We start from the raw sequence: 12406 nt of genomic DNA, 5'->3' as shown, positions 1-12406 counted from the left end.
CAGTCTTATCTAACAAGCTTCATAGAGTTCATTCAAAAGATGGAGTGAATTAGCACATCCCTCTCATTGCCCTTTGCACACTCTCTAAAACAAAAATTTGGATCTTCTTACAAAATTTCCATGAATCATGGAGTTTGATTTATATATTAAAATTCCTTATTGCCTCTTTTAAGCTACTAGGTTGCCCTTGGGTCATTGTCTTTGTTGAAACATTAAAAAGCAGTTGGCCCTTTCCTATAACCTGATGGATCCATGGCTGTCCAAGGTGGGGGACTGTGGCATGTGATGACCTGGATAGCTGTGATCTGAGCCTCCCTTCTAGACTTCAGGACACAGCTTTAAGAAAAACAGCAAACAGTGCAAATTCCAGCTCAGAGTGGAAGTGCCTAGCAGCAGAGCTCATGAGTTTTGACGTTTTCCTCTTCAGCTCACTTTCTCATAACAAGACAAACTTCTTAGTGTAATTTAATGTCCCTGAGAAGGAAGGCTTTAGCAAAAATGCCGAACATAACCAGACTTGTCATAAAACAAGAGGTGGCAACATCATGAACAATTGCATTGCTTTGAGCAAGCAAAGCAAAGAACACAGCAGTTGGTTAAACTGGCTTATTAATCTTTAAAAGTGTTCCTGGGTGCAGGTAGGAGCTTTCTGGCTAGTCTTAAAAGAGGGAGTTATTTTTCTTGTCAGAAATTTTAACATTCAAGTGAGTTTTCAAAAGTCTTTTTATGGTGCTTTTTAGTGTCATCAGAGTCTGGGACAAACCTTTAAATTTAGGCTCCCATGTGTTTATTTCCAGCATAGAATTTATTTCCTTGCATAGCAACAGATGTTATGGTATTCCTATAGTTGAGAGGGACAGAAAAAGCACAGAACCCACCAGAATTTAAGGGAAATATTAAAATTAACTGTACTATTGTTAAAACATTATATTCTTAATCATGCCTTTATCCCCATGCTTTATTCAAAATCACTGCAAACAAAATACAATTTTTTTTTTGATAAATAACAAAGTTAAATTCTGTTTTGACTAGAGGCTGCATTGCATCTGTTCCTCATATGGGATTATGTGGAGTTTTGGCACAAAATGTGTCCTCTATTTCCATGCATTTCCTAGTGATGTTAGAACTAAAACTCTATACAGGGTTTGTAATATTAGGGTGGCCATGGCACAAGACAAAGTGCTATAAAGAATTAATACTTTTCGTATGGTCAACCCAGGCCAGACCTTCCCATTTTACCTGTAGAAATCCAGTTCCCATCAACACTGCAAGAGCCTTATCCATTTCGAATCTGATCTTGTCTGCTTTAATGAGAAGTATTAAATAAGAAAAAAATATAAGAATAATTTAATAAAAAGTATTGTAAATATTATGAAATAGTGTGGGAAAGAGTTTGGTATAAGTTTTGTGGCAGCTTATTTTTGAGGCATCAAATTTTAGTTTTGTCATATTTCAAATGTATGAATGACTCCATAGGGATATCAGCAATTTTGCTCAATACCAGCAACAACAACAGAGTTAAAATGTTCTTACTGAGCCTTGAAATTGTTATGTTATAAATTCTTTTTTCAAATGCTTGTGGTCTATAGACCTTTTGGACTGAATTTTTTATGACCCATAATTGTAGTGTTTTTCCATTTTTGTACACTAAAACATTTCAAGCCTTTTTTAACCTTTCCCATCTCTCTGGCCTGAGATGTTTTCCTACATCATTGGTATAGATGGCTGTATATGGCTTGCCAAAGATGTTTCTAATTCTTCACTATGTTGCGTTTCAGTCCTGCCTCGTTTCTTCATTTCAGTCAAAATCAGGTATGGCTTGAGTGAGGGACACACCAATCTACACAAACCCTTGGCTTTATATAAACCCTTGTCATATTCCCAGTCTTCAAAGCTCAAAGTGGTGCTGGGAGTTTGGCATCAGTCCAAATCTGTGTTCTGTCATAGCTCTGGATCATCGGAGGTAATAGGTGAGAGCAATTTTCAAACTAAGTGCTTGGCTTAGTCATATGTCAGGGACTCCACTGGAGCACGACAGCTTTTCTGGGCAGTTGTGATTTCTTTGTGCTCATGTTGAATTTCCTATGACAAGTGGTAAGTAGGACTCATATTGATCCAATCACCCTGTCTCAGCCGCTTTTTCTTTGTGCGTTCGAGCTTTTTCCTGCCATACTCTGTTACTCCTCTGGGCTGTTTCTCAGACAGAGACTGTCACAAAAGGGAGGTCAGACAAGGAAAAGATGTGGAACTGGGATTTGAGCATGAATCTGAATATTGCCAAAGATCAGAGCTCATCTTCAGGGGCAACAAGTTTCAAAAACAGACCCTTGCTGGTTCTTATAATTTGTTCTTGCAACTGATACTAATACTGCATGAAGAAGACAGCAGTTTGCTTCTCTTGTTGACTTCTTGCCTTCTGGCTTCCAAAAGACATTCCACTGCATTCCACTTTTCTATTAAGTTTGGTAAATCTAATTTTAAAATTGCTTGCTTTGCAAAATATTATACAGATCTCAGAGCATGTAGCAAATTAAACAATCCAGTGAAACTATTTTTACAATGTTGATAGATTATCTGCCTGATTTCCAAATAAATTTCCAAATGTATTATGTTTACTTTTTAAAAGTAAAATCTGGCAACAATCTCCATAGCTGAAGGAAGAAAAGTAGTAAAGAAAGAAGCTAGTACTTGCTAAGCTTATCTCATACTCTTTTTTTTTGGAAGGTTGTAGATGTGGAGGGTAGCCTGTCAACAAATGGTTAAAAACTAATGGTGTAGATAAGAACTGGGGGCGGGAAAATTATGCTTTATATGGAAATCTTTCCCTTTAGTCATGGTCTGATGCCATGATTACAGTCTGTGAAGCTCTAATCTCTGTAAGTGGGAACCACAAGCTTCTAATCACACCAACCAAAAATTACTTTGCCTCTGTACCTCTTTTAACCATTCTCAGCCCATGATGCTGGAGTTACTTCATGGTCTATGTCTGACCATTTTGATACTGTGAATTTTCTCTTTTAGTGATAATTAATTTAGGTGTATCACACGATTCCTCTGGTTTACTGTGCATTGCTACCACAGAGATGGGTTTGCTGTGTCTAGTCTGCCATCCAGTTCAGACAGATGAATGACCCCAGTAGAGTCAACCCATAAGCTTCAATTTAAGAATGCTCTTCATGTCATTTATTCACCAGAGTGCTCAGGATGCGGTAAAGACACTGACTGTGCTATACCTTGAGTGGCTTGGAATCAACATGGTTCACTGTCCTATCCCATTAGCAAATGAGAGGGCTACCACAGTTATTGAGTGGGCTACTTTAAATCTCGAGCTCATGGAATAGATAAAAGCCAGCAGTGCAACAGTGAAGCAAGAGTTTAAATTCAAAAGAAACAAAAAAGAAAAATTAATCGATATTCACAAATTGTCATCCTGATAAAAGACAATGTGGGAGCTAGTGACAAAGTTTCCTTACTTGGATATGGGAAATGGCCACAGTCTTCTTCAGTATTGTCTGCCCAGGCCTTCGAAAGTGTTTGTTCAGCAGTAGTGAGAGGAGATGGAGTGTAACTGGTCACACACAGAGCAAGCTGGAATCAGAACTGTTGTTCCAAGTAAAAGCAGGGTGGAAAATTAAGGTGATGCTGCAAGTGGGGGTCTTTTGGCTGATAGCTGATGGTCATGTTTCCAAATATTTCTACAATTAGAGCAGTTTTCATTAATGCTGGGACACATCATTTTTATCTAGTGAGGATTAAGGTCCTCTTGAGATTAGACACTAAGGAAGGTGTGTGTCCCTTGTCCCTGCCAACACCCCTGCATCTTAATTACAAATATAATTTGGTATAGGGAATTACAAGGAAATGTACTATTCCTTTTCTAGCATTATGCATATAAACTTGTATTACCTGTTGAGCAGGTGTTGGATTGAAAATATTTTCACTGCTTAGAAAAAATATGTGTAGCACGTCAGAACAGAGAATCCTTATTACACTTAGGAAATGGAATGGGAATATTTAATGCCTCAGCCTAATGTCCATTTATAATAAGCAGTATAGTATATATCAATAAAATAAAAAGTGTTAGGAAGGGCTAGGTACCATACAAGCAACAATAAAGTCAAGATCTCTATGCTTTGCCAGGCCTTTTTTCCTCTTTCACTTGTCTATAAAATTTCATCTGTTGACTGCTGTTATCTGAAGGAAAAAAGCGCTTTTCCTCCATCCTGCTCAATACACTGTTTTTGTTATACTTTTCCTAATAGTGTATCTTTAAATACTGGCAAGGAATGAAAGAAATATAAAATAACATGTCATAAAGCAGAATCAGACACTGAAAGAACAAATATTTGTGGTGGTAATCATGTCACAGCATAATATTTGTTTGTTATGCAAGGCAATCTTGGTGCATTCGGTTTTCTGCCTGGAGTTTCAGTTTCCTTTTTTCTTTTTGTTTTCTTTAAAACTAGTGATTTTAGGTAGTCCTAATTTCTCATTTATTTTTTCTGTTGTTGTTGTTGTAGACACTGTGTGTAAATTTTACACAAATATATGAAAGGAACACCATACCTCTTATTAGTCTGTAGTTTTAAAATAGGCCATCTTATGCTATGATTTGTTAAATTTTACTTAGCTTCACCACCTAAAAATTGAACTAAAAAATTACAGAATGCTTTGGATTAGAAGGCACCTTTAAAGATCATCTAGACCAACCTCCCTACTATAGGCAGGGACATCTTTCACTAGATCAGGTTGCTCAAAAGCCCTGCCCAATAGAAAACATCCACTTGAAACCAAACCTAGAATTTAAGCAGACATAATGAAATTAAACGTTATCTCCAAGCACTTAGAAGCAGTATTACTCGGACTCATAGGGATTACATCTCACCTTAAAAGAATGTATCTGCCATAGCAATGATTTCCAATAATAATCAAAATTAATCCTTGGTCTGACAGCCAACACAAATCCTATATATAGTTTAAAGGCTTAAAAAGCTGTAGACAGTTAAGTGGGACTCTACATCTGTACAGTATGATTATGGGGCTGATCCTATACTCAGGAGCAAACTTCTTACCACAGATTGGAGTATTGCTTTAATGCCAGCTAAAGAAGGGAGGACTTGGAGATGGGATTTCACTTCCCTGCGTCACTTCCCTAAGTCTCACAATTTTCCTGGAAGACCTGTTACTTGTTATCTGCCCCCTCACTGTTTATGGTGTCTATCTGTGAGGTTATCAGCTGGGGAAGTGTAGTTTATCCACTGATGTATGGAATTAAAGTAAACATATACGCTCAGAAGAGAACAATTTTCCATTCATGATTGAAATTTCAACTCTTAAATGAATCCCAACTGGATTAGTTAGAAGGATGACTTGGTTTCTTTTGTTCAGGGCCTGGAATTGAGTCTCCTCTCCTGCTTTGAAGCAGCAGTGTTTTTTTCTAAGAAATAAGCATTTGTATTTGTCTCCTGCTGATGATTAAACATTTTATATATTTTTTTTTAAATATGTAAAAATGGGAGATAGTAAATGATCTATTGGAAAACTTTAGGCATCTGCTTGTACTTTTGAAAATTCTTAACTTTCATTAAATGTAGAACTGAAAATATGCCACTTGGGCAGCAGCTTTTCCAGCATGCTCAGGGTTTCCAAGCTGTCAAATTTACAAATACCAAAACACTCTCAGGAATTCATTGATATTTAAAATCTGTACATCCCAGCAAAGAGTCTTTGAATTTTCTGTGGCTCCGCAAATGACTGTAAAGATACCCATTAATTTTTTTAATGCTTGTTGCTTTTGACTCACTTTAGGGATTAAGAATCTCCAAGTAGTTAGAGAGAAGTGTTTCAGCTGCTAAAAAAAAAAAAAAGGTAAAAATTGATTTTTCCTGTTGTCAGGCTCTCTTTTATTGATTGGCAGCTTAACATTTATCAGCTCGAGCAGCTTATGGCTGCCATTTTGTGAAGTGATATTTCAGAGGTCAAGCTAATGCAGCAAGTGGTTTTGTTTGCATTCCTAAAACTGATCCTTGCTGGGCTGTCATTATCTGCTTTTTCCTGCTTTGAGAGCTCAGGATGTAATGCACAAAGTGAAAAGTAATTATGAAAATCTCCTCTTACAGGCTCTATCCAGAATTTCTGAATAAGAATTTGTTTTTAAAAAGGTAGCAAGTGCTGTGATGACTTTTGGGGTTTGTTTTTTTTTTTTTCTGTTTCCTTCTTACCTGAATTACCAGCAGCCTCAAAACATGAACATGACCATCAAGTAAGCAATTTTTTTTAATCACTCCAAGAGCCATACATAACAGTATTCCATAAACGAACAATTTTATTTATAAGGGGTTTGTACTGTTCACATGCCAAAATATTACATTTTACATGTGCTGGAAAAATTTATCAGGCTGTTTCCCTATGGAATTTTGTCATTGACTGGGAACTAGCCAAGTATGAACACTGTAATAGGCTAGAATTTTAAAAACATAAAGACAAAAAACCAAAAAAGGATAAATAAACCCTCAAGAGCAAAGAAACCTGTGACACCAACACCATGGACACCACAATTTATCCCCATAGTTGTGATAACAAAGTGTTACCTCACAATATTTGATAGACCCTAACCCACCAATCCATATCCTTCTCAACAAAGGGCTTCTGAAATAGGTTAAATGGAATATACGTGCGCTGGCTGACAACTGGCATTTCTTAGAGTTGACAATTTTTAAAAGCACTTGATAACACTGTGCAATCTCTGGCATTGTTGTACAAAGAAAGCCCTGGCTGTTTCCTGTGACTCTATATTTATGTTTTCATTAAACGGAGTTGTCTGTCAGCTTCTTATTTCACAAGTTGTTTTCATGTTGCAGCTGAAATTTTTCTAAACCAGTATCAAGGATTGACATGCAAAGTCAAAAGACAAATGCCTCATCAGCTTGAAATAATGCATCTGGAAATTTAGCAACTCTGAATTTAAAGGGTAGAGAAGTTGTAGAGAAGAAAACAGCAGATTACAAAGGCAGATTTCTTACTGATAATTAGAATAAAGTTAGGATGGCAGGATTTAATTCCCTTGTTAGCTTTCAGGTGTGGCCAGAAAAAAAGGCAATTAACAAAGGAAAATAACAAATTAACTACTTCTGCAACTGGAATCTGGACCAAATTTCCCTTTGGAAGTAAATGGCCACAGACAAGACATATCTGTGGGATGCAAAGGGCAAATTAATGTCATGGCAGTTCCCACAAGCTGTTGTTTTTGGAAGCCAGGGGTATTTTGTGGGTATGTGGCTACAATTTTGCAGACATTTTTTCACTTGGAATTCAGAAGGGGAAACATGGAAACATAAATCTGAATTAATTATTTAAAGTATCAATATAACTGAACTCTCATTAATCTCCGGTGAGGAGGGTTGGGGTATTTTTGCATTTAAATGGCCTTCATTCAACTTCAGTGTATTTTACCTATGCATGACCTAAAGACCCAAATCTTTTGTTAATTCAATGAATTTTCCTGTTTGTACTTAATAAATAAGGTCTTGTACTTAAGGTAAGGTCTTAGAAAATCTTTAGTACATTAGTAGGTTTACCACTTTCACCAGTTCAAGTGGAAGTGGTATGATGTTTACTAAAATGCACAGACATTACATCCTGTGTGAGTTAGAGTGCAACCAGTCAGTACTCATCTGGGTAGGTTTAATATCTGGTCAGGAAGATGATTTGAGCTAAGAAAACTTGCTGCTGCTTTTGTTTCAAACCCAGTTCAGTTCACAAATGTAGGTTCCTTCACAAAACTGAGAAGTTTGTAATCTGGATGAGGGGCAGAGAGAAGAAAAGAGAGCAGGGTGCTTGGCTGGAGACATCTCATTTGAATCTGATGATGGAAATCATCAAATATGATGTAAATTCGATTTAGGTTGTTCTCCAGTACCATGGGATAAAACTGGCTCTGTTGTCTGTTTAAAAAACAAAAAAAAAGAGTTCTTAAGTGACATTCTAATCAAGTAACATCAAAATTGTTTTTCAGGCTGTAAGTCCAAGGGAACATGTGTTTTGTACAGTACCAGGTATGATGGTTCTTATGTCAGGCAGAAGTTCCTGTGAACAACTACAAAATAATCAATGAATGTTTGCAGTTTCCTCTCTCCACTTTAACATTCTGCTTTCATGCTAGGATTACTGGGGTGAGGATTAAGGATAATTATCTCCTTGCCCTTATAACAGAAAAGATCTTGTATTTCCCCTTTCTTTACCTTAAAAACAGAAAGCCAAATGTGTTCACACTTTCTCCCTCCCTGTCCTAGGAAACGGATCTCATGACCTTTAACATCTCAATGCACCGCTCCTGGTGGCGGGAACACGGGCCCGGCTGCATACGAAGGGTGGTGCGTCCTTCTTCCCCTGGCATCCTAGAGGATTACTCCTACGTCTCGGTGACAGGCTGCATCATTGATTTCCAGTACCTAGAGGTCATTCACAGCGCTATCCAAATACTCCTCTCAGTAAGTTCATGTTTCTTCTCGTACTGGGATCCCATCAGTTCTTTCACACACAGCCTGCTGCTGTTGAATGTCCTGGAAAGGGGGTGCAGTGGCTGATGGATAACTGCAGAGATTTTTAATTGTGTTTTGAGTTAGAGAATTATATCCATGTTATTAAAATGTGCACTGTTCTTTTGTTTCCTTATATCTCTTAAAGCTCTGTACAGGCACAGTACACATTCTGACCATAGCTAGGATAGATGGAAATTAACTTGAGTCCTTGGCTCTCATTCATTGAGATGTAGAGCAAAACAAAGTAGATTTGTCCAAAACTAATTTTCTTAAACCTTTCTGAAGTTCACAATCAGTGATGCCATTTATTCAGCCCTGATTGTAAATGTATTTTACTTGATACGTTGCTAAGTTTCTTCCCAGACTCAGCTAAAGATTAATCCTTGAAAAAGGTCAGAAAAATATTAGGAATTAAGCATATGTTCATATTTAACCATGTTATTTTTTTCTGTCCTTGAACTCTGCATTATCAGAACACTCTACCTCCATTTTCCACATTTATTTTAACACCAGTCAAAAAGTGCAATTGCAAGAAGTTGTTATAAAAACTTGCAGTGCAGGGAAGTGCTGGGACTCACTGAGTTGCTTTGGGAACAACAGCCCAGTCTTGGCCACAGTTTTTCCTCAAACTCTTGCCTGTTCTGCTTGTGATTAATAGATTGTTTGGCATGGGCTGAGTGATCTACTAGAAGTTGTAGTTCTTTCTCTTCGTGGCTGTGTGTAGTGCATTGCAACTGGCTGACCCTAAGTGGTTGCACATAGGATTGATCACCCCAAATGTCCAGACCCATTATGAGAACATAAATGCTCATGGCTCATGGTCCTAACCATGGCCACCAGGGAGAAGAGGTGCAGTCTGCAGTCCACACCTGCTAGTCAGGTGAGCTACCTGGTCTGAGCAGCCAGAAGTGACACATATTTCTGGTCTGTTCAGTATTTCAAGCTGTTTTACTAACAATCTGGTTTATACTACCACTTGCAGAATAAATGGCATCTGTGAAATAAATCTCACTCTTTAATATTATTTCTAAATTTCAATTTTTACTTTTTTTCATCTTAAAGACATTTCTCTTGCAAAAGAAAACTAATCAGTATATTATATATAAATATATATATAGATATATATATATAAATATATATACCTATATACATCTGTCATTCTGTCCAGCTGTCTGAAAGTTCAAGATAATTCCTCTCCAGTACTAAATGCCTTTTGTAAGATGCCGAGTGTTTTTTCCTTGCTAGTACTTTTAGTCAAACTTGGATAAACTTGTACATCTGTGATTAATGAACTTACACTTGATGATCCAGGTTAGAATTAGTGCACTTGGTTTGCTCACCAGTGGTGTCACCTGCACCAACACAAGATGAGTTTTTTATCCTGGTCAGCTTCTCAGGCATGAGGGACATCACAAGCCCTACACAAGCCTTCTCCTGACCATCCTTCAGTCAGGCAGCAGAGACTTTGAGTCAGAATCTTTTCCAGTGAAGACAAAAATTACTTCTCTTGCGGCCCAGATCTGTGTCTGCCAATAAAAATTATAATATTACTGTGAAAATGGGCCTTCCAAAACAATTCTGCATGCTCAGTTTTGACTGCATGCACCTTCCTTATATTTGTGGGTCCCTGATACTCAAAGAAGTTTGCTTCTCCCTTGAGTTCATTTGCAGTAGATTTCCTTCTCAATGCAGTGTCATTCGCTCTGCATCAGTGAGCCTTTACAAAGGAAAATAAAGTCTGGGTAGTTTAAAAGGAGAAAACCATAAATATTTCAAACTCTTCCTCACTTCCATAAGAAAAAAAAAATGGATATGTTAAAATTTATTCTAGTATTTTTTTGTGATTATCAACAAAAATTCAATGGAAATACAGCTGGTTTTTGATCACAGGAAGTGTTTTCGTCTGCACTTATCAGTGCAGTAGAGTTCTGTCAAATGACAGGAACACAAATATTAATATTAGAATATTAGAATAAACACAATTAATATACACAAACTAAAAAATATGAAAATGAAAAAATATAGAAATTCTGTAGTAATTATAAATCATAAGATGTAGCTGGCTTTCCCCTTCTGAATAAGTGATTGATTGCCATGCTGGATTAAATAAGAATTCAAAATTTTAATTAAATTGAAAATTAAAAATGTGGAACTTATAAGGCATGACTGAATTAAATAGTTGTCAGTTTCAGACACTGCTTTGATTGATATAAACAATGCTAAAATTAAAAGACTGTACAGAAAGTAAGGCTTTCCTCCAGGTTTACTATCTTGCTATGCCATCTGTGACATCTTATGATTAACATACCATGAATCTGTACTTCAGTTTCCATTCTGATTTGTAATTTAGGCTTGTTTCAGGTACTGTCACACATGACAGCAGTCACCACCTGGATCATCAAATAATTCGTAGTTTTCTTCCATTTTCTGAATACTACTGACTTGAGGAAGTTCCCATCCATTTCGGATGTATAACAGCTTTCCTAATTGGGGTACCAATTTCAGTTAGTTGAAAGGTCATTTAGATTGTCTTTTCAAAGGACTGGGGAACTGTAGATCATAAGATCATTCTTCTTACCTTTTCCTGGTAGTTAGTCCCAAAAGCAGACTATTCCTTTTTGGGCCTTACAACCTACTTAATTTTCATAACATTTTTATGTAGCAATAGTAGTGTAACAAACCATTTTACAGTGTAACAAAAAACTTTATTGGCATAACAAATCATTTTATCATGCTACTTTGTCTAAATGACTGGGAATGCAAACACTTCCATTTTGTAGGGAATTAGAACCTCTGAAAGAAGAAACACGTTTGGGGGTAAGTCTTAGATACCTGTCAAGATATATAACTCACTAGCAGCATTTTTGAAAGGTGACTATGTTTTTATTTTTTTTTCACTGATATAAAGATTTTTACATGCACAGAATGCTGTGAGTAAATCAAACTCTGCTGCAGGAAATAGGCTTGACAGTCATTTATTTAATTTTAATGCAGTAAAGCTATTTTTATATCTGCTTTATAGTTGTTTCTAAAAAAAAATTTTATCGGTGAAACAGTAACTTTGTATCTCATCCTACTTCTGGGTGCCTGTTTAAGTGATTGGTAGTTGAAGATGTTAAACATTTATTTAAACTGGGGGAAAATCAAGAGAAGTATGAGACAATAGGATGCAATTAATAGTAAGGAGTAACTATAGTTACATTTTCTGTTTAAAATCTGTATTTATTTGATTTAGGGCTGTCCTGGTTTAGGGCATATAATAATGTAATGTAATGTAATATAATATAATAATAATATATATTATTTTGATGAATAAGTTCTTCTGCACAACACCTTTAAAATGCAAGGCAGATCATCATTACAGAAACCTCAGTTTTCAGAGAACAAATTAATAATACATTCAAAATGGTGACAGCTTCTTTGAGAAAGACACTTCAAACAATTTTTGTTGTTATTTGAAAACAGATAATGCACACTAAGAGTATTAAAAGCCAGGCATGCACTGGCATCAATAGCCTGAACATTAAAAAGTTCTCCAAGTTATTGCAGAGAGATTTGAATTAGACCCAGAGCCTAATATGACATTAACAAGTTGCAGCACAAAGCCCCAAGCCAGGGTTCACTGTGCTAACTCTGGAATTAGCAACCACACAACTTCATCAGTGCTGAAAAAGCAAATTTAATAAATTCTGGCAGAGCAACGGGCTGACACAACTAAATGCTTCAGGGCCAGGAGATGTTACTTTCTTCTAATACTGTGTTGCACAAGGTGAAGTTACCTTTCCTCCCATTCTCATCATAGTATGGAAGGATAACCTAAAATCTAGACCACTGAAAGAAGGGGGGAAGCAAAGAAAATGTAAGTC

At 36.6% G+C, this 12406-nt stretch overlaps 1 protein-coding gene across 2 annotated transcripts in view; it reads left to right on the top strand.

The window, feature by feature from the left end:
* Positions 1 to 12406, top strand: part of NKAIN3 (sodium/potassium transporting ATPase interacting 3) — a 334300-nt gene that overhangs the window by 239447 nt on the left and 82447 nt on the right. For both annotated transcript variants that reach the window (XM_088058130.1, XM_088058125.1), the window contains exon 4: positions 8292 to 8489. In XM_088058130.1, the coding sequence (XP_087914256.1) occupies positions 8292 to 8489 (198 nt within the window). The remainder of the gene's footprint in view (positions 1 to 8291; positions 8490 to 12406) is intronic.

The sequence above is a fragment of the Pseudopodoces humilis genome, chromosome 1, assembly GCF_049639895.1.
Source record: "Pseudopodoces humilis isolate 2021_Gansu_Grassland_sample_001 chromosome 1, ASM4963989v1, whole genome shotgun sequence".
In the NCBI taxonomy this organism is placed as follows: domain Eukaryota; kingdom Metazoa; phylum Chordata; class Aves; order Passeriformes; family Paridae; genus Pseudopodoces; species Pseudopodoces humilis.
Note: the sequence above shows the minus strand (reverse complement) of the source record. Positions and strands in the feature narration are given on the sequence as shown.